General features: G+C 39.1%; 2 protein-coding genes across 5 annotated transcripts; both read right to left on the bottom strand.

Annotated features, from left to right (window-relative positions):
- Window positions 1–2,413: 2,413 nt before the first annotated feature.
- On the bottom strand, window positions 2,414–6,535 carry LOC122001913 (ubiquitin-conjugating enzyme E2-17 kDa-like). Of its 3 annotated transcripts, none has more exons than XM_042556897.1 (5): window positions 6,383–6,535; window positions 6,207–6,286; window positions 4,572–4,699; window positions 3,142–3,246; window positions 2,414–2,764 (listed from the first exon to the last, which is right to left on the bottom strand). In XM_042556897.1, exons 2-5 carry the CDS (start codon window positions 6,274–6,276, stop codon window positions 2,621–2,623), a joined length of 447 nt encoding a protein of 148 aa, XP_042412831.1. In that variant the 5' UTR covers window positions 6,277–6,286; window positions 6,383–6,535; the 3' UTR covers window positions 2,414–2,620. The 3 variants fall into 3 exon arrangements, with proteins under 3 accessions (XP_042412831.1, XP_042412832.1, XP_042412833.1); XM_042556898.1 differs by having other exon boundaries at window positions 6,362–6,517; XM_042556899.1 differs by lacking the exon at window positions 6,383–6,535 and having other exon boundaries at window positions 6,207–6,355.
- Window positions 6,536–23,222: 16,687 nt separating this feature from the next.
- Window positions 23,223–26,473, bottom strand: LOC122001912 (probable protein ABIL3). Of its 2 annotated transcripts, XM_042556895.1 has the most exons (10): window positions 26,255–26,473; window positions 25,970–26,137; window positions 24,993–25,075; window positions 24,750–24,900; window positions 24,578–24,677; window positions 24,390–24,485; window positions 24,269–24,296; window positions 24,070–24,188; window positions 23,888–23,982; window positions 23,223–23,587 (listed from the first exon to the last, which is right to left on the bottom strand). In XM_042556895.1, the coding sequence occupies exons 2-10, from the start codon at window positions 26,078–26,080 to the stop codon at window positions 23,417–23,419; spliced, it is 954 nt and encodes a 317-aa protein (XP_042412829.1). In that variant the 5' UTR covers window positions 26,081–26,137; window positions 26,255–26,473; the 3' UTR covers window positions 23,223–23,416. The 2 variants fall into 2 exon arrangements, with proteins under 2 accessions (XP_042412829.1, XP_042412830.1); XM_042556896.1 differs by having other exon boundaries at window positions 24,269–24,293; window positions 25,970–26,473.
- Window positions 26,474–26,716: the final 243 nt, after the last annotated feature.

Raw genomic sequence — 26,716 nt, 5'->3', positions numbered from 1 at the left:
GCTTGTGTTCTTCTTCCGATGACTCGGACCACGCTGCCTTCAACGCCTTCATTTTTCCTTACTTCTGGTTTGGACAGTCAGGCTTGTAATGTTTCTTCTTATTGCAGCCATAACTCCAGACTTGACCTTCATGTTCGATTGCGATACCTTCTTCTTCTTAAGTGCTTTTCGAACTAGTTTGACTAGTTCGGTGGTGATATCATCTTCATCTGAATCTAATTAATCCCTGACTCGGGTTTGATCTGGTACTTCTTCTTGGTTTCCTTCGTCTTACTTGTACCTGCAACCAACGCAATACTTTTCTTGGTCGAGCGTGCAATAATCTGTTCATATAACTCAAAATCAAAAAATAATTCATCTAATCTAATAATTGAAAGATCCTTGGATACTTTGTAAGAATCTATCATCAATGCTCATAAGGTATTCCTTGGAAAAGCATTCAATGCATACCTGATGACATCGCGATTCTCTAATTTTTGTCCAATCGTGTGGAGGTCGTTCAGCAGATCTTGGATTCGGGCGTGTAGTTGACTTGCTGATTCTCCGTTCTACATTTTGATGTTATGTAATTTATTTAACAACAAATCTTTCTTACATACCTTAGCATTAGATGTTCCTTCATGAAATTTGATTAACTTTTGCTAGAGATCCTTTGTACTGTTGAATGGTCCAACTCGATTCAGTTCATCTTTGGTTAGTCCACATTGTAGGGCTCGAGTTGCCTTTGCATCAGCCTCTATCTTTTTCATCAAGTGTGTGTCCCAGTTTTCGCATGACACAAGTGCTCGAGTGTTGTCGACTAGTAGAAAGAAGCCCGTTTGAATGATGATCCACATCTCTACCTTTGTCTTCAGATAGTACTCCATTCGACCCTTCCAGTAGTCGAAGTCTTCACCGGAGAAAAGAGGCGGATGAGCTGTGATGTAGCCTTCTTGGTGGGTCATTTAATAAAGAAACTCACACAACAAAAAAAATAATAGCAAATGTTCCAAGACTTGATCTTGGATTAGTAGTACCGGAAAAAAATAAAAATAGTAATTCACTAATTTTGAAAAAAAATAATAAACTATTAATAAAAAAATATTATTATAAATTTTAATAACTGTGATATTTTGTTAATACTAATCAATGGTGAAAAGATAATAAAAAATTCAAAAAAAAATTTAGAGGATAATCACTTTTTACTATGCTGAAAAGGAGACAATAATGAAAATTTTGGAAGTGTCTTGCTGAACAATAATTGATTATAAAGTGTGAATTAAGATCTCAAACCACGTTATATTGAATGTGTTATCATTTGTTTTCTTCCTTTCTGTTACAAATTTTATTAATTGACCTTGCTAAGTGACTTGCAAGTGTTTAAGTGTTAATTGTAGGAAGACTCAATATTCAACATTTCCCAACTAGTAATCCAGTCATCCATATACATATCGGTCTTCACAATAATTATCCAACAATTTTATTTTTGAATTGTTTGGTATGTTGAAGTGAATGGAGTTCAACAATCTCCTATACAATATCTATGTATTAAAATTATAAATTTGACTCAAATAGACTAATTTTTGATCATTTTGAGTTGTTTGGTCACGTCTCAAGTATGAGGGCTCCAATAGCTCATTAGCGCAACTAACTATACATATTCAAAATTCAAGAGAAAATAATCATGTCAAAATCACCTACAACAAGTTGAAAATCGAACCATGTTATATATTTTTTTCTTTCAATTTTATAATTTCTGCAACTTTTTTTTTTACTCCAATTGTTTTTTTTTTTTTATTTTTTTTTTTACTTTAAAGATTGAAAATCAGTTGGACTAGAGTAGGTCAAGGCAAGCATGGTTCGACTTCTCTCAGGCATGCCTGGTTTGGGCTAAATACTATGTTGTTACGGGTGAGACATCTCTACCATCTAACTTATAAATTAATATTATTTATTAGAGTAAAAGGTAGAGCAGCCTTTTGTACGGAAAAAAATCAATATTATTTATAGGCATAGCTGAGGAAGAGAGAATGTGAATTCTAATGTGTTCATTTGAGTGCCTTAACATCGAACCCTCTAACTAATCGAAGATATGGAGGACTATCATACCAAGCATCTCAAATTTTGATGAAACTCCAACGCGTAAGTGAATCGAAAATTGCGTAGTGCTGCTTGTCGGAGCTCACTCTATTGTATATCGGCCAACCATTGCAATTTATTAGACCATTTGAATGGAGGCACGAAGCAAGAATAATTTTACATCTACTTCACTTCAGCATAAGTTGCCACGAGTGCATGAGACTTGCCGTAAGTGGCTTCAGTTGTTTTCCTTTACCCATCGGAATGAAGTCCAAGAGAGCAGCAAGACATCATAAAATGTAGCATATATATTCTAGTAGTATTTTCTACAAGGAATTTTAGCATCACTATCATGTAAAGAAAGCATGTTCCTATATGTTGTAGCAAGAATTGTAACGCATATTTAGCAACAGGTTTTTTGTAATTAAAATTCCTGTTCATAGAGAGTAGATTTGTAATCCTCACTGAGGAGATAACAGGCGCTGTTGCATACACAATCATTTCATTCTAGTGGATACGAGTGAATGGAAGTCTAAGCCAGGAGGCAGCCTGAACCAAATTACTAGCCCATAGCATACTTTTGGGTCCAGCTTCTCGCAGTAGTTTCATACTTGGTCCGGTCAGTCTTATACATGTGTGCGATCTCTGGGACCAAAGGATCATCTGGGTTTGGATCTGTCAGCAAAGAACAGATAGACAGCAGTACCTGAAACATAAAGTCAGTTGTCCATCAAACTAAATATCAGGTAGTAAAGCTGGAACTGCAAGCTGGCTAAGCTGCTAGCCGGCGAGACTCCGAGATGGAATGATTCATTTAGCAAGGCGTCATAGTTTTGGATTAAAAATCAAATTCAAGAATGAATCTCAATTTCTGTCTAATTCCTGCATGATAACTATTCAAGCTTCCGATGTGGAGTGGTGTATAAATTTTAACATGCCAAGTTCAAATCTTGCTTTAGCTTGATGAAAGCACAAGCTAAATGTTGTTATTGGGCATGTTTTGAATTTGAGGTCAAAAGCTAAACAATAATTTTATTTTGATCTACGACAACATGTGACTATGAAAATGTCAATATCAATAACCTTGGAAATGGTCAAAGCCGGACTCCACTGCTCCTTCAAAATGTCAAGGCAAATGCTGCCGTTGCTGTTAATGTTTGGATGGAAGACCTTTGTCCTGAATGCAACCTGCATAAAACAGTTAACCAGGTATGATACTCAGGAATTCATATCATCCTTGTTTTAAAACTAAACTGTTCCATATGTCAAACGGTTAATGAAATCGCCCCACCACAGAGATCATCTTGATATTGGCCCAATGAGCAATTTTGCAATATGTAATGACCAAAATTGTGAAGCAATCGAAGGTTGTTACTAACTTCCAACGGATTACTACAGAAGTTAGAGCAAAGTATTCTTTCTCAAAGTTGTATCAACAAGCTTTTTCTGTTTTATTGTCACTTATGTGAAGCTCCAGGTATGAAAAGTTAGTTGTAGGCTTCTTCCCACTCTTTACTCAGAACAGGAAACCCTTTCTATCGTCATTTGTAAACTCTTATGAACTGTGATTAACAAGAATACAATTGCTAAAATTTATCTGTAGATCTGGATTAAGTTTGAATAAGTAAGGATTAATTAATCATGTATTAGATTAATAGGTTCTAGATTTATAATGATCAACTAAATTTAATTTGGCCTCCAAGTTTGCACTTTTTTACATGATCCAGATTGGTATAGTTTACTGTGCCAATATGATGAGTGGTGGAAGGGAAGAAAGAGAACAAGAAAAAGGAAGAGAGAAGGAAAAAAAAAAGAGACAGAAAAGGAAAAAAAATGAGAACATATCAAGGAGCAGGTTGATTTCAGTTTGCTTACAAGCAAGAATGACAAACACTGGCCATGTATGATGCAATGTTGCAAGTGCTGCAAGCATAGGCCTCCTCGAGCTCCATCTCTTAATGGTTGTTTTATTTCCAGAAATTGTGAAATTTGATGTCAATTGGCTTGTTTTACTTCTAGACTAGTGTAACCAATTGGCTTTGACACAATGGAGTTATGGAAGAGGTACAGTGGAATAAGTTTGTAAATATTATGAGGAAATATGAACAGCAAAATGAAGAAGTGGGTAAGCTCCCAGAGAAAATGAAACAAAACCTTGTATTTTAAGGAAGTCCTTCCTTTTCAACTAGCAATTATAATATCATCCACTCACCTCAAACAACATTAACAAGGTCAACCACAACGCTATGAATGTATAAATAATTTTCCTATGCCATTTACATGCCAAATAAATGCTTTTTATATATTTATTGTAATCTTAGTATAGTGACGTTCCTGTGCATCTCATCATGCAACTTGTCATAGCATAACAATTGATGAGATATTGACAAATAAAAGGAAGGTAGTCCCTGAACTGTGAGGTGATTGATTAGAAATTGTCTCTAGAAGTAGAAGAATAAGAAATGTACACGAGGCAAAATTTGAATTGAACTAGTTAGTAAATTTTAGGATACCTTAGGAGGTTTAAATGGATAGTCAGGAGGAAAGTGGATAGTCACAAGGAAAACACCTCCAGCATAGGGACTGTCTGGAGGACCCATTATTGTTGCTTGCCAGTGAAACATGTCTTCTGCTACAGGACCTGTCAAATTCCATCACATTAAAGGTAGTATAAGAAATAAAGGGCACAATGCAAATAATCATAACATCGATTTTCTGCACACATCCAAATTTATTCACATAATATTTTTGTTCAAAATAATGAATTTAGTCCAACATTGTAACTAAAGCAATGCTAAGCTCGGGGATAAACTACAGGACCTCTCTTTTTATCAACTCTTTTAACAGTTTGCTACCTGTGCCCAAAGTTTCAAACCATGAGAAATTTTTTGGCATTGTTCATAGACAGCACCAGTGCAAAACATTTTCTTATCAATTGAATGGTTGTCTATTAATATTGAATACACTGTCTATGCATTATTTAACATGAAATTTTTTACCTTTCAGATAAGTATAAAATAATATCAAAGGAAAAATAGTGAATGCCAAAAAATTATGTTCTAAAAACTTGGTATCAGCCAAAATAAAACAAATAGCCTGCATGGATCTTGCATACCTAGATTCTCAAGTGAAAAATCACAAGATATCTAAATTGAACTACCAACAGTATCACACAATGTATCTTGTCTATATGAATAGATATATTGGTCCCAACCATCATGCTGTAAACTATAAAGATATTGATTGAGTCCTGGTATGCACATGGGTGTCCAAGAGTGTTGACACCGATGTCCAAAGACTTGCCCTTGTGGTTCCCTTCAGTCCAAATAGGCTCAGGGGATATTTATGTCAGATTCAAGAACAGATAGATTGTGGAGCCATCAAGGGCATCAAAGGGGAGAATCCATGAGCCTGGAGTGTGAACTGCTCGCTTGCAGCCTGAGCATCAGAAGAGGGTGAGCTCCAACTGCAACTCCAAACCATCAGTTCTTTGGTCGTCACTGAGATGGAGGTTGTTGGGGCCTGGAATTGGATATGAAGTGTTGATGCTTGTGGCGCCAACAACGGAGGCATGGGCTGGACAACATCACGGGCAGCGCGGTAGAGTTATGAAAGTGACTAGGAAGGCGGTGGTGGTAAGAGAGAGAGAGAGAGAGAGAGAGACCGAGGTGCAGAGATGCGATTAAGAGATACCTTCTTATTGCTATTACATCAATAATCTTTGTAGACATAAATCTATAACTTGCTCAGTAACCAATTCCTGAATTGCTTGATCGCTCAACTCACAAGTCCGTCCACACCCGACATGACAAAAATTTTTCAAAAAAAATCTCTAGACACAGCAGAGGTAAATTTCTGTCAGGCGGTGCACATCACGAGGGATGTGTAATAACACACGGCTAATATTTTCTCTGATCTCAAACAGAAAACGTGAAGAATAACGATAATGATTCTGATTTTTCAGCCATTCCAAAATGATTATGAAAGTATTCCCAATACACACAGTTAATATCAACGACATGAGATCTACTCATCCGGGCACAGAAACCTCTCCATCCGTGCCTAAAAGTTCAGATCCATGCCAAAATCGAAGGAAATGGAAACAGGTAAAAAAAAGGCAGAAATTTACAGATCCAAGTGAGGGTTACCTGCGCTGCAGGAAGTGGGAGGATCCTTCTGGAGATCCTTGAGCTCCTTCAATATCCGTTTGGAGGCCATGAAGCAAGACCTAATTCCCGTACCAAATCAGCAAGAATCGAGAGACAACAGATGATAAGAGAAGGAGGAGGACGAAAATCTGGACCTAGAAGCTGAGGCAGCGCACCTTTGTAGGAATTACTGGGGCGCCGCGCCGCCTTTTCCTCACGCGGTCCGTGGAAGGAACGGCGAAAGAGGAAAGCTAAGGGCGGAAAGGGTACGGTTCCTTCCGTAGCGACGTTTTTATGGCGTATGGCAATTACTTTTACAGAGTAATTTTGGCGCAGGTGACGGTGCAATAACAATGACGACATCGTACAGATTACAGAAGCCTGTTTTGTGGTTGGTGAGCTGTGATTACGCGGTTAATTAATTAATGATCGTCACGGCAACTAATTTTAAAGTTATTTTTCACTTATGACCACTTAATTTTATATTTTTAAATGGACCACTTATAGTTTTCACTTTTTCGAAACGACACTAAAATTCGATTGATGGCAAAAAAACCATTCGTGTTTCTATTTTTTTTGTTATTAGAATATTTGTGTGTGCTAGACTGCTAGTGAATGGAGTGGCTTAGACGGTAATTTAGAAAGGTAAAATGTGTAATTTACTTTAAGATTGGGGAGAATTATGATAATAACAATAAAGACATTGATGTTTTCACATGAATCAAGAATAGAAGCTATTTTTAAAATTATTATTATTGTATCCCTTCATAACATATAATGCTATACTTTATAGCTTAGTGTGGGTAACTGTTCATACTGATCCTACATTAGCTTCGCCCCTGGCTACAATGATGAATTCATGGTTGCACGACACAGTGTATCAGGAAAGCCACAATAGATTTTCTGATGCACGAAGGATTTAAACCTGAAGATCAATAAGAAATTCACTATCGAGTTTGAACTACTAGAATAGCGGGGATAATTGGGTCACTAAATTGCTCGTTCTATAAATTTATTTGATGGGCGAATTGAAGGAAGACTATCCACCTCTAAAAATTAATTGGGCAACAGATTGAGATACTTAGATTAAATAAATAAATAAATAAATACGAAGCCATAGTGAGCTTCGAATTCTTGAATGATCATCAAACTTTAAAATGGGCTCGAAGACTCTCACAGGTTGTTTATTGTAATATTAATGTAATGAAATGATTTAATTTATAAGTAGGGAATGACATTAAAGTGCTTATTAAGGTAATTTATCGGAGGCATTGGACAACCATTTTTTTTATCATATTATTAAGGTAACTTGTGAAAATTTTAAGAAGATTGACCATATAAAAGGAAGGGTGAATGAGTGAATATCTAAAATAGAAAATTCAACTCCAATTAAAAGCTTTATTAGAGTGTTAGATAGTGCAGCAAAATGAATTAAAATAAATAAAGCAAAGATGTTAGAATTCTTTTAATGTGATTAAAAATGAATTGAAAAAATAAAATAAAGATGTTACAACTCTTTTAATGTGATTATCCCTTTGAAACCAGTAAGGTCAGAAGATGGTCCATTGTATAAAGACCCTTGATTTAGATGAATCATATTTTTAAATAGGTGGGGTCCATTCAAATTAAGAGTCTAAAAAAATAAATCATCCTCTTGTCTGTAATTTGAGGACTAGAAGATTCGTGCTCCTTTAAAACCAGTTACCATTTATCCTAGGAAAAATTAAAAGTGAAAATTTTAAATTGTAAATTTATTATTTGCCGAGTATTTAATTACATTAAATTTTTTTTTCAAAACTGAAATTTTGTTTTTTCCAAACATGCTTTAGAAATTAAAAAAATCTAGATTTTTGAAAACTTACAAACTTCTTGATTTTATTCCTTAGACTTTACAATTTAATATGATCAAAGGAAAAAACTAGAGAATAAGTCTAGAGGGAGGGAATATTTTTTATTTTTATACATGTTTTTCTTATATGCAAAATATATACTTGCTATTTCTATTACTATTTATTTCTTGATTTACCTTAACTTAACTTAGGTTGATCTACATCAAAAAGGGAGAGATTGTAAGTACCCCGTGATGATTTTGATGTGATCAACCAAAGTCAAGTTAGGTCCTGTTGTTATTTTGATATCTTGTGTCTAAGTGTGCCGAAACTTAGGAGTACAGGAAGTCGAACGAAAGACGCAGCTAGTGAGAAGAATGGTACGAGAGAAAGCCGACGGGCTCAGTGCGACTGAGAGATGAGGCGCTGCGGAAGAGTACATTGGTGGACGAGAAGAAGGCGAGTGACGTTTCCGAGAGACGAGAAGCCGAAACGGAAGATTGCTCGAAGGTCGGAAAATAGGTTCAGGTGAGCTCTATTCCGGATAGCCGAAATCACCCAAGCAGACGTGGAACCGAAGTGGAATACCCGGACCCAAGTGAGCGGAACTGGAGTGGAAGACTCGGACCAAAAAGTCAACTGGAAGTTGACTTTTGGGTTCGAGCACCCGAACCTAAAATCTCAGCCAAACGCAACGTGATACGTTCTGTTACGACGGGGATAAAGTTTTATCCTCCTCCAGGCGCCTGTAACCCTTCCAAGCGCCCTCGACCAGGGCTATAAATATAGCCCTGATCCCAATATGTCAGAACAACACTTGTAAACGATTCCTCTTTAGTTTTGTTCTATAATTAAGTGCTTCAACTGTTATAAGAGGCTCTTCCGCCTGAAGGTGATTGTTGAGTGAGCTTCAACTTCCTTGGATTAACAATCCCCAGATTGCAAACCAAGTAACCCTTTTGTACCTCTTCTTTTTAATCAGTCTCTTATTTCTTTTATCCAAGTGTCTATTCTAATCAAGCTATAAGATCGAGAAAGGGATTTTGTTTATTTTTATTTTGCAGGCTATTCACCCCCCTCTAGCTGGTTGCCAAAGGACCAATAGTAAAGTCCCAGAGAATGGCTCTTGGCAGTGAAGTCCCGAAGGCGTGACCTCTTGGTAAAGGAAAACCTGATAGCATGACAAAGTCAAAGGAAGCACTTGAAGGCAAGTGCAAGGGTAAAGAGTCATGGGCTTGAAAGCATCCTAAGAGTACAAGGCTGATGGAAGATGCTTAAAGTTTTAGGTCTAGGCTAAGGGTAAGTTCTGAGTATGAAAGGATCACACTCATATACGTTAAACATCAGTTTTGAGGTATACCAGTCGACTGATTTGAATATGAGAACTCATAGAAAGTTGTCTATAACAAAACAGTCGACTTATGGAAAGGAACAGTCGATTGGATCAATAGATCAGTCGATTGGTCCAAATACCAGTCAATTGATATCAACTCACAGAATGTTAGCAACATTCCGTGATCAACTTATCAATCGATTGATCATCAAAATCAGTCGACTGATATGTAGCGGTTAGGCTGCTAACGTCAGGACATCCTAGAAATCATTGTTGTTAATAGCAGTTGGGGCTCATCAATTGACTGGTGAGAATCATTAGTCAACTGATGACTATGAAAAAGAGTCATCTCGACCTCAACTCACAAAACTCTATATAAGAGAAGTTTTGGAGATTGGAGAGGGCAACCTTGTTATGCTAAAATGTCCATAAGCTCTCTAAGTGATCTCCAAATTTCCACACACTCAATTTCTTCTTCTTAAACTCATTTTTCATCTTGTTTTCCACACACTCAATTTCTTCTTCTTAAACTCATTTTTCATCTTGTTTTCCACACACTCAATTTCTTCTTCTTAAACTCATTTTTCATCTTGTAAGAAGAAGAGATCGCTTTGTAAGAAAGGTTTCTCAATTTCTTCTTCTTAAACTCATTTTTAATCTTGTAAGAAGAAGAGATCGCTTTGTAAGAAAAGTTTCTCCACCTTCGGTGTTGTTTCAAGAAGGAGAGTTCATAGTGGAATTTTAATCGGCGGTGTGGACCCTTGGATTAGTCACCTCAAAAAGGTGGAGACCAAGTAAATCAAGGAGTTAGCATTGCAATTTTTATTTTTTTCATTCTAGCTTTTTGATTGTTTTTATTTCCGCTAACGAAGTTGTAGGTGTTAGGATCTTCGGATGGCTAGAGAGGGGGGGGTGTGAATAGCCTCCTCTAAACGCTTAAGGAATTTCTTCCTACAAATCGTTAGCGCAGCGGAAATATGCAAACAAAAATGTAATACACGAAAAAGAAAGGCAAGCACCACTAACACCAGTATGTACGAGGTTCGGGGATAACTTGCCTCTACTCCTCGGCGTGTCCGTAAGGTGGACGATTCCTTGATCTTTCGGTAGATCACACCCCGGATAGATTCCGGCTAAAGATTTCCTCCTTCTCGGTGGAGTAACCTCTCCACAAAATCTTCAGAGATATGTAAATGAAGCACAAGACTTACAGCAATCAGTGGCTAAACAGAATGAAGAATACGCTCACAGCCACACGAAGACGACAGCAGAGCGCAAGAAGGAAAACAACAGCTTCTCAGCCAAGAGCTCGAAAAAACCTTTTTTTCACTTGCTTGATTGATTCTTGTTCTTCTATCATCTTCCTTCTTCTTATGCCTCTGTTTTTCCACTGCGTTCAACCTGTACAGAATCACTGTCAACCTGCACTGAATCGCTGCTGCAAGCTAAGGCGTCGTCAATCACTCTTCCTCCTCATCTGATTCTCTGAACTCACACCAATAGAACTCATGTTCTTCACAGGTGTCTCTGAGCTCGAACCAATAAGTAAGAGTCAAGCTGACTGTCAACTGATCGCAGCCAGATCGCAGCCAGTGAACGTTGATGCTCCAATTGCACCATTTGCAGCGAAACACAGTAGAAAGAAACCTTTGTTTTATTCTCCTGATGAGGTTTAATTTGAATTTAAGCATTGGCATGATACCTGCAACCTGCAAATTTAAAAGCTCACAACAGATGATTAAATCAGACGAATCAGAAGTTGCAGAGAAACAGCAGAAACTACAGACATTATCGTGGATCGATCAGCAGACCGATCCACAACCTTTCTGACCGATCAGGCCATAGCCTGATCGGTCCAGGAAGTCTCTGATCGGTCTGTGGACCGATCAGGCTATAGGTGGATCGGTCCACAGACCGATCCCCTATCCTTTCTCCCGAAATCCGTTACCTCCTGATCGGTCACCAGACCGATCAGTAATTCTCACAGAGAGTTACTGATTGGTTACTGATCGGTCACCAGACCGATCAATAATTTTCATAGAGAGTTACTGATTGGTTACTGATCGGTCACCAGACCGATCAATAATTCTCACAGAGAGTTACTGATTGGTTACTGATCGGTCTGGTGACCGATCAGATAACCATAGTATCACTGGATCGGTCAACAGACCGATCCAATGCCTATGTAGGTTTAGAGCTTCCCAGCCCTAAACCCTAAAGCCTTCCTGGTCTAGAAAACGAGCTACCGAGCCCTCTCTGACCTAGTCCGGAGAATGAGCTACCAAGCCCTCTCCGACTTCCATGTCCAGTCCAGAGAACGAGCTACCGAGCGCTCTCTGACCTAGTCCGGAGAACGAGCTGCCGAGCCCTCTCCGACTCCGTCCGGTCCAGAGAACGAGCTACCGAGCCCTCTCTAACCTAGTCCAGAGAACGAGCTACTGAGCCCTCTCTGACCTAGTCCAGAGAACGAGCTACCGAGCCCTCTCCGACTCCGTCCGGTCCAGAGAACGAGCTACCGAGCCCTCTCTGACCTAGTCCAGAGAACGAGCTACCGAGCCCTCTCTGACCTAGTCCAGAGAACGAGCTACTGAGCCCTCTCCGACTCTGCGTGCCAAGTTTCCATACTTGGACTTTTCCCTTCCATCTGATCAACCTTGATCAGTAATCAATCTGAGTTTAATTAATATCTGATACAAACTTAAATCAGTGTCAACATCAAAACAACAGCCAGGTCAGACTGTATCAACAATCTCCCCCTTTTTGTTGTTTGACAACACGATTTAAGTTTAGATCAGAAATGCTCATCTTCCATAATTTTAGGGGAATCAAAATCCTCCTCCTAAGACGGATACAACACTATGTAAGGAAGTCAATAATCCTCAAGGTTATCTTCTCCCCTAAAATCAAAACTTCATTCATCTCTAAACTTAGTTATCTTCTCCCTCTTTGTCAAACACTGAAAAGGTGTAAATTAGGTAATAGGACTTAAAGGACTCCCCCTTAACCCATACTGTCTCTTTCTTAATCCACATAGAATTCTTTCTAAGTGTACAATCAAGATATGGCATATGAAAAGTATATAAATAGCCAATAAGAACTGAAACATAAAGAGAAGCAAGTAATAGAAAAACGAGTAGCATAAATATATGAAAACAGCTAATATCCAGGTCAGACACATGTATCTATCAAACAGTATCCGAAACATAGACAATCAAAATGACCAACATAAAACAAAGTGTATCAATCAACATTCTCAATATGAGGAGCATCATCATCATCAGCTGGAGGAATGAGTCCCTGAGGCGGCAAGCTGCTGCTCGAGGGTGGATAGCACGAGAAATACTGCGGAGGTGGGTAGCTGGCCATCCATCCCAGAAGCACCTGCTGCGTCGCCAACTGCTGACTGCGTAGATCATCGTAACGCTGGTCAATCCGAACGCGCAGCCCATGGAGCTCAGCGGCCAGCAGCTCATCGTGCTGATCGATGCGGCTCTCCAGCTCAGCGATCTGCCAGCGCAGATCAGGATCTGCCTCTCCATACTCAGCAGCAGCAGGAGGAGCAGCAGCATCAACCTGTCGTGGAGGTGCCCGTGGTAACTCACCCAGTGCTCTCCCGTCCTTCCAACGAACCTCCCCATATTGTCCTATGATGCCAGACTTGGAAAATGCACGTTTTCCAAGTCTACAGTCCTGCCTCACCATCTTGACTATCATTCCCTTAGAGACATCAATATGTAGGGTCTCGAGCCAATCCGTAATTATATGCCCATAAGGCATATAAACGGTGAAGTTGTTAGGCTCACTATAGGAGATGATAGACGAATAAATGCTCGACATGATGTCAAAATCAAGACGCCGACGCAATCCATAAAGCATCAAGCAGTGATATGGTCGAATCTCTGACAAGGGTTTAGATGTGATTGGTAGAAGGCAATTTGTGACAACCTTAAAGAGAATGTAATCTGGGGTAGATAATCTCAAGGCTGCAAAGGTAGGAAAATCAACATCTAACTCATCTTGTCCACCCGGTCTTGGATGGCCGAAGAAATACTCATAAATGGAGTCAGATGAGACATCAAAAGGAGAAGGTAAGGGGTCTGGTAAATCAGGGTATATAGAAAAGACATTCCCTGAACACCTCCGGCAAACTAGATAATCAAAGAAGGTCGAGAAATTGAAATCAATAGTCTGCTTAGCAACTCTAGATTTATAATTAACATCATTAGTTTGATGAAGATTATTATAAAACTCAGATACTAAGTCGTAATTGATGTCCCATTCTAAATAGACTAGAGAATCAAGTTTGTAATAGGCAAGTATTTCCGACACAGATGGACAAAATTCATCCATGAATCTTTGATCCACAGACCTACACGGAAGCAGTTTAAAGGTTCTTTGTTGAAAGGCTTGTTTAAAGTGATGGTTCGGAAATCTTCCAGAAACAGATGGTTGAGGTCGGGAGGGAGCCTTAAGTTTAGATTTCTCAGTTGATGACTTAGAAGGTCCCTCACCAACTTGTTTCTTTCTAAAAGTTAAAAATGGGACACGGACGGGGGTAAGTAGGTGAGCACGGAAGCCACCAACAACCGAGAACCAAGCCAAATTACACAGATCTGGTGAGAAATGAAAATGAAGTGCCAAAATGAGTAGAGCTTGGGGAGAATGAAGTTACCTTGGTGTCATCTATGTATCTTTCGAAGAACGGAGAGAAGAGTTGAGTCGTAGGAGGGTGTCGTCTAGGGCTTCGGCGTGTAATGGGAAGAGAAGGGATCGGGAAGAGTTAAGAGGGATGGGTGATCATGATCGGACAGCCGTCCGATCATAAGATATCATGACCGATCAGGGAACCTCCTGATCGATCAGGGAACCTCCTGATCGATCAGGGAATACCCTGATCGGTCGGCAGATCTATCAGGGAACCTCCTGATCGATCCCTGGACCGATCAGGAAGCCTCCTTGTGTGCCAAAATAACCTGATCGGTCTCTGGACCGATCAGTAAACAAACAGAGAGTTCTGGATCGGTCGATAGATCGATCCAGCCTCTCCTGATCGGGCTGTGGACCGATCAGTGTCTGACAAATTGAAATTTCAGTAACTGAATTTCGTAGAAATTTTCTATCGAAAATTCTGAAGATTCAGAACTGAAAAAGTTCAGAAACTTCCAAATTCAGAACCTAGAACCTGAAGAATCTACAAATATAAATATTTTCGAAAGATGAACTCTTACGGTCTGAAATTGTTCAGAACCGGAAGGTTCCAAACATTTAAAAACTCAGACCAACTCCAAACGCATAGAGTTCAGACGTTTTGAACCTTAAGGTTTCAAAACCAGAGAAACTTCTGAAACTATGATCTATAGTGAACCAAGGTATTAATCAAAACTCATGCTTTTTATTACCTGGTTCAAAACACATCCTTACTATGATCAGTTTCAAGTTTGTCAAAATATATCCAAATTGTTATCCTTACCTCAATAGCTTGTCTTATTTTCAATTAAAATCATGAAAGGTATCGATCAAAAATATCAATCAACACATTAACCAAAGTTAGATAAATTCTAGGTAAAGGTCCAACCAAGTTTCCTTAGTTGGAATATATGAGTAAGATCTAGGAACCAACTACACATGAATTATGTAATGGTCTTCCCCATACTCAATTTATGTCTCTTCAACCTAATTATTCAAGGGATGCATGATACATTTTGAATAATTTGGTTGATCCTAGCATCTCACCCCATTTCTAGCAAACAAAAATAATTTGTTAAACCTTATAGTTTGTGTGAGATGTCCCCAAGTTGCCTAAATTAATTTCCTAATTTCTCTTGTCGTGCTAATTGTCCTTATTGATCATGATGAAATCCAAATGACCTATTAAGCCAAACACATCCCCAATTCTCTTCTTAAATGACTAAATTCATTTTCCGGAAGAGGTTTGGTGAAAATATCGGCTATATTTGACTTTGACTCAACATATGTGAGCGCAATATCTCCCCTAGCTACGTGATCTCTAATGAAGTGATGACGCACTTCAATGTGTTTGGTCCTCGAATGATGGACTGGATTTTCGTTAGGTTTATTGTGCTAATGTTGTCACACAACACTTGCACTCTCTTATACGAAAGCTCATAATCTTCTAGGGTGTAGATCATCCAAAACAATTGTGATACACTCTCTCCCATGGCAATGTATTCAGCCTCGGTCGTGGAGAGAGCAACACAATGTTGCTTCTGACTTGACCAACTAACCAATGATGAACCTAAAAATTGGCAACCCCCACTAGTGCTTTTCCGATCCAATTTGCACCCAGCATAATCGGAGTCGGTATAACCTATCAAATCAAAAGACTTAGTACGAGGGTACCAGAGACCTACTCTAATTGTGCCCTTAAGGTATCTCAGGATTCTCTTAACTGCAATTAAATGAGATTCCTTGGCACAGACTTGATATCTAGCGCACATGCCCACAGCAAAAAGTATGTCCCGTCGACTAGCTGTGAGATATAGAAGACTAACGATCATGCTTCTATATTGCGTTAGATCAACTGGTTTTCCATTCTCATCATTGTCAAGGCGAGTGTTTGTCGTCATTGGAGTGGATACTTCCTTAGAGTCACTCATTTTGAATTTCTTGAGCATCTCTTGAGTGTATTTTGTCTGATGGAAATAAATGTCATCTCGAGTTTGTTTGATTTCAAGTCCAAGGAAGAATGTCAATTCTCCCACCAGACTCATCTCAAACTCACTTTCCATGTGAGTGATAAATTCATTCAAATGACCCTTGTTATTTGAGCCACAAATTATGTCATCAACATACACCTGGGCTACAAATATGTTTTCACCATCTCTATGCAGAAATAGTGTTGGATCTATTTGACCTCTTATAAAGTCCTTCTCTAGTAGGTAAGTTGACAACCTTTCGTACCAAGGTCGAGGTGCTTGTTTAATCCCATAAAGAGCTTTCTTGAGCTTGTACACGTGGTTTGGAGCTTCGGTATTCACAAACCCCGGTGGTTGTTCAACAAAGACCTCTTCTTTAATGAAACCGTTTAAGAAGGCCAATTTAACGTCCATTTGATAGAGCTTGAAGCCTCTATGTGCAGCAAAAACTAGCATTAAACGAATGGACTCTAATCGGGTCACGGGAGCATAAGTCTCATCATAATCGAGGCCTTCGACTTGACTATAGCCCTTGGCTACAAGTCTTTCCTTGTTTCTTATGACTTCTCCCTTTTGGTTTAACTTATTTTTGAAGACCCATTTGGTTCCAATAATGGTGGTCTTCTTAGGTCTAGGAACTAAGTCCCACACTTGGCTCCTTTCAAATTGACCTAACTCATCTTGCATAGCTATGATCCAGTCAGGATCGTGCAATGCCTCATTAACTAATTTTGGTTCGATTTCTGAGATCAAGGCGACCTCATTAGACTCATTTCTAAAGAATGATCTGGTCCTAACCCCTTGTTGGATGTCTCCAACAATCTGGTCTTGGGGATGACTAGATGCTATCCTAGATTGCCTTGGTGTTGGCGGTGTCTCATGAGTGGTCTCACTGGACACAGGCAAGGACTCAGTATCAGGCAAAGGATCAGTCTGAGCCCTTTGTTGCCTTTGTTCATCATCATCGGAGTTAACTTCGACTCTTTCTATGTTTTGATCATTCAAACTTAGACTTCTAAGTTCAAATTGAATTTCTCCTACATCCCTCGATTGATCATTTGATTTAGGGATTTCTTCAAATGCTACATCCGAGGGTTCTTCAATCAATTTAGTCTTATTGTTGTAGACTCGATAGGCTTTGCTGGTGAGAGAGTACCCGACCAGTATCCCTTCATCAGCCTTAGCCGTGAACTTTCCAAGATGATCCTTGGTGTTCAAGATAAACATCTTACAACCAAACACCTTAAGATGTTTAATTGTAGGGGGTTTCCCAAACCAAAGTTCATGGGGAGTCTTTCCTAAAAACCTATGTATCAAGACTCGGTTTTGCACATAGCAAGCTGTATTTACAGCTTCAGCCCATAAGTAGCTCGGTAGTGAGTACTCATTGAGCATGCTTCGTGCAGCCTCTTGCAAGACTCGGTTCTTTCTCTCAACAACCCCATTTTGCTGTGGGGTCCTTGGAGTAGAGAACTCATGCCTATATCCTTTTTCTTGACAAAATTCTAAAAATCTATGGTTTTGAAATTCTCCACCATGATCACTTCTAATTGTTTTAATTGTTGTTGATTTTTCATTTTCAGTTCTTCTACAAAAAGAAACAAAAATATCTATGGTTTGATCCTTATTTTTCAAAAAGAAAGTCCATGTATATCTAGTAAAATCATCAATGATCACTAAGCAGTATCTACTTCCATTCAATGAAATGACATTACTGCAATCAAATAAATCTAAAGCAGTAGATGTACTTACATCGCTTTTACCTTTATGAGACGCTTTTGTTTGCTTACCCTTTTGACATGCATCACATAATTTTATCTTTTGGTACTTGATGCTTGGTAGGCCTCGCACTAATCCTTTGTTGGTCAGCTTTCGAATATTCTTCATGTTCACATGGGCCAACCTCCTATGCCAAAGCCATGAAACTTCTTCTTTTGGCATGAAACACTTAGCAGAGGCATTAGTAGCACTTTTAAAAGATACTTGATAAATGTTATCTACCCTTGTGCCTACTAGTACCGTGTCAAGTGTGTCAATGTGTTTGACCAGACATTGACTTGAATGAAACTCAATTGTGTAACCCGTATCACACAATTGGCTGACACTTAGGAGATTAAAGGTCATCCCATTGACTAGAAGGGCATTCTTGATTTGGAGACATTCGGATATATGAATGTCTCCAACTCCTATAACCTTAAGACTACCATTATTACCAAACGACACATTACCTCTATTTTTGTTTTAAAGGGTAGTAAAGAGTGACTTGTCCCCGGTCATGTGCTTGGAGCTTCCACTATCAACAAACCAAGTTGATAGATGCTTCCCCTTGACCAATGCCTACAAGACATGAAAGATAGACGTTTTAGGTACCCAAATCTTGGGACCTAATGCATCTACAATGAAAGACCTAGGAACTCATGCCTTGGTCACAACTTTCCTAGTCTCATGAACCCTAGAAGTATGTGATCTATGAAATTGGGTTCTAGACACAATCGAAATGAAACTAGACTCCTTAGGTTGATATCCTAACCCAGCCTTGTTGTAGACCGTCCTTTGGGCATTTAGAATCATATATAAAGTCTTAGAGCTAGTTGAGAATTTTTCAAGCATTTTCTTGAATTTCTCAACTTCACCCTTTAAGGCTTTGTTTTCATCCTCAAGGGCCTCTTGATGTAGGTCATCAACCTCATCTTCCCTAAGGGCCCTCAAGAGCTCTACTTCATCTTTTAATGATTTAATTTGAGTTTTTGATTTCTTAAGCAAAGTAGATAAATGTGCAATGGTTTTATAACATTTTTCTAAATGAGGAGAAGTTACCTCTTCATCATCCGAAGATGATGAACCCGTGGCTGAGGTATCACTCGTTTCACCATCACTCCCGGAATCCGGTTCCTCCCTTGCCATGAACGCTAATTGACGTGTGCTTTTCTCCTTCTTTTCTTCCTCCGATGAGCTTGAGGAGGATTCATCCCAAGTAGCTTTGAGAGCTTTCTTCTTCTTGGCCCTTTCCTCCTTCTTCTTGAGTTTTGGACACTCGCTCTGATAGTGTCTTTTCTTGCTACACTCAAAACAAGTGACATTAGTTTTATCAACATTTTGATCGATAGATTTACCTTTCCCTTTGTATCTCCGGTTCCTTCTCATGATTCTCCTTACAAAGTTGGTCATCTCGCTTGATGATGATCCATTCATCATCGGACTCGGAGGAGGATGAGGATGAAGGAATCTCTTTTTCCTTCTTCTTTTCTTTCTTCCTTCTTCCATCTTTGCTCTTTTCTCCTGCAACTAAGGCAATATTCTCTTTTTGACCCTTGTTAGCAAATTCATAGAGTTCCATTTCACAAAAAAATTCATCTAATTTAACAATTGAAAGGTCCTTGGAGACCTTGTAGGCATCTACCATAGATGACCACAAGGCATTCCTCGGAAAGGCTTTGAGAATATACCTTACAAGATCGCGATTCTCTACGCGTTCATCTACGGAATGAAGACCATTGATAATTTCTTTGAACCTTCCGTGTAGTTCACTTACCGTCTCGTTCTCCTTCATGGTGAGGTTTTGTAATTGATTTAAGAACAAATCTCTCTTGACGATCCGAGAGTCTCGAGTTCCTTCTTGGAGTTCGATGAGCTTGTTCCACAAGTCTTTTGCGCTCATGAATGGACCTACCTTGACGAGTTGGGCCTTAGCTATCCCACATTGTAGAGTGACCACTGCCTTGGCATCGGCTTGTCCTTTGCGAGTTTGCTCGGCGGACCACCTTGATGAGTCTAGTTCCTTACCTTCTTCGTCCTTCGGAGGTGTAAACCCTTCCTTGACGGAGAACCACATTGAGATGTCGGTCTTGAGATAATATTCCATGCGACTCTTCCAATATTGAAAGTCTGCTCCGTCGAAGTAGGGTGGACGATTGGTGCTAAACCCTTCCTTCATAATCATCTTCTTGCTCTTTAGGGTGTTAATCTGGATGAAGAGAACCTCGCTCTGATACCACTTGTTAGGATCTTCGGATGACTAGAGAGGGGGGGTGTGAATAGCCTCCTCTAAACGCTTAAGGAATTTCTTCCTACAAATTGTTAGCACAGCGGAAATGTGCAAACAAAAATGAAATACACGAAAAAGAAAGACAAGCACCACTAACACCAGTATGTACGCGGTTCGGGGATAACTTGCCCCTACTCCTCGGCGTGTCCGTAAGGTGGGCGATTCCTTGATCTTTCGGTAGATCACACCACTGATAGATTCCGGCTAAAGATTTCCTCCTTCTCGGTGGAGTAACCTCTCCACAAAATCTTCAGAGATATGTAAATGAAGCACAAGACTTACAGCAATCAGTGGCTAGATAGAATGAAGAATACGCTCACAGCCACACGAAGACGACAGCAGAGCGCAAGAAGGAAAACTACAGCTTCTCAGCCAAGAGCTCGAAAAAACCTTTTTTTCACTTGCTTGATCGATTCTTGTTCTTCTATCATCTTCCTTCTTCTTATGCCTCTGTTTTTCCACTGCGTTCAACCTGTACAGAATCACTGTCAACCTGCACCGAATCGCTGCTGCAAGCTAAGGCGTCGCCAATCACTCTTCCTCCTCATCTGATTCTCTGAACTCACACCAATAGAACCCATGTTCTTCACAAGTGTCTCTGAGCTCGAACCAATAAGCAAGAGTCAAGTTGACTGTCAACTGATCGCAGCCAGATCGCAGCCAGTGAACGTTGATGTTCCAATTGCACCATTTGCAGCGAAACACAGTAGAAAGAAACCTTTGTTTTATTCTCCTGATGGAGTTTAATTTGAATTTAAGCATTGACATGATACCTGCAACCTGCAAATTAAAAAGCTCACAACAGATGGTTAAATCAGACGAATCAGAAGTTGCAGAGAAACAGCAGAAACTACAGACATTATCGTGGATCGGTCAGCAGACCAATCCACAACCTTTCTGACCGATCAGGCCATAGCCTGATCGGTCCAGGAAGGCTTTGATCGGTCTGTGGACCGATCAGGCTATAGGTGGATCGATCCACAGACCGATCCCCTATCCTTTCTCCCGAAATCCATTGCCTCCTGATCGGTCACCAGACCGATCAGTAATTCTCACAGAGAGTTACTGATTGGTTACTAATCGGTCACCAGACCAATCAATAATTCTCACAGAGAGTTACTGATTGGTTACTGATCGGTCTGGTGACCGATCAGATAACCATAGTATCACTGGATCGGTCAACAAACTGATCCAATGCCTATGTAGGTTTAGAGCTTCCCAGCCCTAAACCCTAAAGCCTTCCTGGTCTAGAAAACGAGCTACCGAGCCCTCTCTGACCTAGTCCGGAGAACGAGCTACCGAGCCCTCTCTGACTTCCACGTCCAGTCCAGAGAACGAGCTACCGAGCCCTCTCTGACCTAGTCCAGAGAACGAGCTGCCGAGCTCTCTCCGACTCCGTCCGGTCCAGAGAACGAGCTACCGAGCCCTCTCTGACCTAGTCCAGAGAACGAGCTACCGAGCCCTCTCCGACTCCGTCCGGTCCAGAGAACGAGCTACCAAGCCCTCTCTGACCTAGTCCAGAGAACGAGCTACCGAGCCCTCTCCGACTCCACGTGCCAAGTTTCCATACTTGGACTTTTTCCTTCCATCTGATCAACATTGATCAGTAATCAATCTGAGTTTAATTAATATCTGATACAAACTTAAATCAGTGTCAACATCAAAACAACAGCCAGGTCAGACTGTATCAACAATAGGAAGAAATCAAAGAAAGGTTGTTCGGGCCCTCTAGCTGAACACAAAGGTCCTAATACATTAAATAGTCATGACTCGGACATTCATTGCAGTCATAGATGAGCCCTCCTATAAAAGGAGCCCATGAGCAAGAGCAGAGGTAGAGAAAAAAAAACAAAAACAAAAGTAAAAAGCAAAAAATTCCTCTACCTTCGTTCTCCGATTTTTTTTCCTCTCAGTCGTGCATCCACTCGGCTGAATTATTCATGATAGCACTCAAGCGAATTCTCAGTGTGACATAAACAATCAGTACTTAGTTATGTGCGTGGTTCTATAGTTGTATTATAGGAAACATACGACCCAAGAGAATCTCAAAGAATAGTCGAAGGTGGTGTAAATTTATTTTAAAGAAACTGCATTAAGCGCAGACCTCAACATCTCTCTCAGCTTCTGACTCCCGACTCGACGACTCTACTTTCAGACTCAGTGATACGAAACATCAATTTTCTTAACAACTTAGCAACTCGACTCGACTTTCAAGGCCGACAACCTGAGATTATTTGCTTAGATCATATTAACAAATAAGTTTGAATTTAATTTATAAATTTAGTATTTTTTTTCTAAAATCTTCGACAACAAATTATTCAACATCAAGAATCCAACGAGATTTATCCATGCAAAGGGCCGCTATGCTAGAGTAAAATACCCTCATGATTTACCTATCTATATCTTATTATAGAGCCGATGATATTAAATCATTTGGGATAAGCGTTGTTACATTTTACTCCAACAAAATCTAACGAGACTTAACCTATTTAAACTTTTCCAACGCACAGTACAATAATTTATCAAGTATTTTATACCTCTACACTTGATAAATATATCTATAAACACGATATTAACATAACTTGAACCTTTTGTCAAATAACTAAATTTTTTATTAAACTCATTAAAATATCTTGATCGAATTCTACCACTTAAAGCATGATTGCATCAACAGTGAATATCGATAATCAAAACTAATGGTTTAAAGGCCTAAACTATGTTTGAAGATTAGTTCAATCTAACTTTCTGTTAAATCACCTAAGAAGATTAGGTCAACCAAGCTTTAATGTATGGTTAACTAAAGACTAGGTAAATTCAATATTTGAATCGTCAGCAAATAAATTAGGTTGACCTAATAGGTTAGTTTGGTTGGCTTAGGCATGAGAATGTGATCATTAGGGCTTTGTTTATCCATTGATGAAATAATTTGCATCTATCCATTTATTTATTCATCAATTCAATTTTATCTATCGGTTGACTTGTCCATCCTTTAACCAAACAAACCCTAAGGAGCTTGGAAGTCAAGTCAAGTTTCATCATGGGATTTGAAGCTCTCTTGATAACATCTTTCACACCTAAGGTTAGATTTTTATCAACTTGTTAAAGCAATGAAGCTTACAAATTGAATATAAAATTTATAGCAGACAATATAGATGATTGACAATTTTATGATAAACATTTATAATAAATTAGGAATTATTAGGCAGTATATTTGTTGTCTTGCACAATGCTTCATCTGTCTTCAACAGAGAACACACAAAAATGTAAAACCAATTCAATTTTAACATTGAAAAAAGGATGAAGAAGGCTATTAGAGTAGTAGCTAATTTATACTTTTGTGAACTTCATCAATATTCATCCAAGTAACTGTACAAGGACACATCAGTCCATGATCTATTCCGCGAGAGCAAGCTCCTAAGGAATCCTCTCTTTTTTGTTAAATTTCGCTTGAGCTGTTTATGATTGTTCTGCTCGGCAGAGATGCTTGTTGGAAGTGACTTTTGAGACTCCAGAATATACTGTGATAAAAAATAAAAAAAAATAAAAAAATAAAAAAAAAAAAAAAGCTAAGAAAAAACTTATATGGCAGGTAATCGAGATGAGTTAAAGGAATTTAGGCTTGATTTAGCTTGATTTGTAAAAACTACAAATGTGAACTGAATGGGCAATCCTAATGAAAGCACATATTAGCCACAGTTCAGGAACCTGTGCTTTTACCAGATTCCTCAGTTAAATTAATTTTTGTGAACACTAGATATTTGAAAAATAATTGCTTCTAATAAAGTCATCAAAAGCAGAAGGTGCAAAAACAGAATTACCTGCTTGGATGATTTGGGATTATTTGATCTGTCTGATATAGTTCTTGCACGTATAAGTGGACTAGAAGCTCGAAGTGGTGAACTTGCTCTTCTTTCTATATTTAAAAGAACCAAATATCCATCATATAGATTTCTTTTTGTACTCGTGCCATTAAATTGGTTGTCAAGTCCCTAGAGAATACCTTGACAGATGGTCATCCCTGTGTGTGGTAAAGGTGGAGTTGAGCATATGCTAGGAGGTGGGGGCAGCATGTTCTCTCTTACTGGAAGAGAAGGTGATGGAGATCTTAAACGAGCATTTCTGCTCAGGTATACATTAATCAATGACCAGTCTGGATTCCAATTCAAGAATTCAGCATTACTAACTGAAGAGTGACATACCTCAAGGGAGATAGACCATGCCTAGCTGCTGAACAAGCACCACACATTATGTTATTATACGAGTTTCAACTTTTCATCCATATATTATTAGTACAGGATACGGATGTAAGGATGATTTTACCAGTTTGGTGACCTTGTATTCTGTTGCTCTCCTTAGACGGGTAGAATCCTTCATATTTTAGGATAGCTTGTGTGTCAGAATCAGCCAAGGATTCACCTAATCAATGAGAGTGCAATTCGGAATTGTAAAACATTGAATGAAGCATCATCAAGAAACCAATTGAGAAAATAAGAAGATTGGTAATTTGCCTTGCATAATGTAATGTTTGTGATACTTTGGGGTTCTGATCAATAGAGATTGCTGAGAAAGGCCTTCTAGGTCAATACATGCTTGGCATGTACGAAGTTTCTGAAATTAGGGAACTGATCAGATGGTGCATTACCGATGAGCATGAGGTAAAAAATAATAAAAAAACCATACCTGATCGACACAGGATATTTCAGACTCTGCTAGAAATACCTGATCAACCTCTTCATTGAGAAGATTATTTACCTTGTATGATACTGAACCTAAATGATCTACAGTATTAACAATGGCTTCAACAGTATATTCTTTCAGTGCCCTCATCACTCTGCTTAAGACAAAGCTCCAAGTTATGATAACTTCTAACAAATGAATCTCATATCCTAGCGAAAACATGGCATGAGGTAGGTTCAAACATACACTTCTTTCCTCTCATTGTTAATGTAAGATAATTCAAAATACTCGGCTGCTGAGTATAACTGTGATCTCATAGTCCTCAGGCCCTGACAAAGAAGCAAAGGTGTTTTAACATGTTAAGTATGAAAAACTTACTCTTTCAATTGAGGGAACAAAAGAAATCCCAAAATAGAAATGTTTGTTCTCCTAGTATTTAGCTTGCCCAATTTTCTACAAAGTCCTTTGTCTAACATACAATATCAACTATGAAAATCCATACAATAAGAGTGTGACGCTTCATCCAACTACTAAAATCTAAAAGGCATTAATATGTTAAGATAGGGCTCGATTCATAATATGTATAATCTAACAAGCTCCCTCATAGTCCAGCTAACCCAAACTTCAAATCAATATGAGAACCAGATAGCATAATCAGAAAGAAGAAAAGAATGACCAGAGAAATTGTCATTATGAATTATGTGCATAACAATTTAACCAAAAATCTTAAGTTTCAAGACATATTTATCTATTCAAAAATTAAAAGATATCATCTAACCAAGAAAACCCTGCAAATTTTCCCTTGTCTCTATTTATGGGAGTTTCTTTGTCTTCCTGTCAAACTTCTCCACACACTGGACATCCTCTGCCAATATGCTCTCAGGAGAATGGAAATATACAGAAAGGCACATGACAAGAATTCCAAAACGTCTCTTTTTAGGTGAAAAAGATGTCATCCAATCTACATAGGCGGAACAAGGCCAAAAAATCCAAAAAGCAACAATCACATAAATAGAACTGACTCAAATATCTAGGTATCCACAATAATACTTGTTCTAAAGATCTACTTGAATATAGCAAAGTGTTCTGTGATGAAACCTAAATTGGAAGGTGAGAACCAGGAAGTTTCCTAAAAGTGCAACAATTGATGCATTATGCTGCTCCGCCTCTAGGCCTGCAGAAGATATAGAAGGGATAGACAACAACAAAAATGGAGGAAGTACCTTGAGACTATCTGAAAAGTGCAGGCTTTGTTGAACGGGGAGGTCATCCAAGCTCGACGCTTGTTGATGATTGGCGGAAAAGGAAGATCCGGAAGGTGACGGAGGCTCCATGGCTGCAAATCAAGCTTTTGACAGTAAAAAAGTCCTCGATTTGCCCTCTTCCTGCCACTGCAAACCACAGGAAGAAAAACACTCCGGCATTCCCGTCGCCATTTGGTTTCCCAGCCTTTATAAGCAAGCCCAAGAGGAAAACTTGAGGGGGCAAGGAAATTGTGGAGGAAGTACCTTGTCGCGCTGTCACGAACCACAGCCGAGGCCCATGTCTGGTGGCGCTCCACTAGGAACTGGATCAAGGGACCATGGGGATGGTGCAGAGAAGCTGCGATGGTGAGGGTGGCGGATGTGATCCCTTTTTCCAGTGCCGCACTAGGAGGGCGAGCTAGGAGGAGAGGATGGTCGCCATCATGATGTCCTGGGTCATCTCCTGTGCTGCTGAGAGACAAAGGGCGCTCACTTTGTCTTGTTCATTAAACAAACAAAATTTTATTTTAACCCTGTTTTGCAACTAATCTTTCAGAATACCCTTACTAATTTCACTATATTATGTTACAACCCGTCGAAAGCCAATTTAAAAAGCCACTTAATCATCCAAATGCAAATGCATTAGTAGAAAATTTAAAAAGAGCACCTTTATTATAATTATCTTACTATTTTATTAAAAATCTCCCCTCTTTATTAACTTTGGTG

Source organism: Zingiber officinale, chromosome 7A (genome assembly GCF_018446385.1).
Source record: "Zingiber officinale cultivar Zhangliang chromosome 7A, Zo_v1.1, whole genome shotgun sequence".
Lineage (NCBI taxonomy): Eukaryota > Viridiplantae > Streptophyta > Magnoliopsida > Zingiberales > Zingiberaceae > Zingiber > Zingiber officinale.
The sequence above is the reverse complement of the archived record's forward strand: the minus strand, read 5'-3'. Positions and strand labels throughout refer to the sequence as shown.

Bases quoted from the DNA above. Each gene is read 5' to 3' on its own strand.
- LOC122001912 (XM_042556895.1), bottom strand. From the start codon at position 26,080: ATGGAGCCTCCGTCACCTTCCGGATCTTCCTTTTCCGCCAATCATCAA. The intron at 24,486-24,577 runs GCAAATTACCAA...CTCATTGATTAG, and splicing joins CAAACATTACATTATGCAAG to GTGAATCCTTGGCTGATTCT. The intron at 24,189-24,268 runs GTATGTCACTCT...ATACCTGAGCAG, and splicing joins CATGGTCTATCTCCCTTGAG to AAATGCTCGTTTAAGATCTC.
- LOC122001913 (XM_042556897.1), bottom strand. From the start codon at position 6,276: ATGGCCTCCAAACGGATATTGAAGGAGCTCAAGGATCTCCAGAAGGAT. The intron at 3,247-4,571 runs GTATCCTAAAAT...TGTTTTATGCAG, and splicing joins ATCCATTTAAACCTCCTAAG to GTTGCATTCAGGACAAAGGT. The intron at 2,765-3,141 runs GTTATTGATATT...TTTATGTTTCAG, and splicing joins CGGCTTTGACCATTTCCAAG to GTACTGCTGTCTATCTGTTC.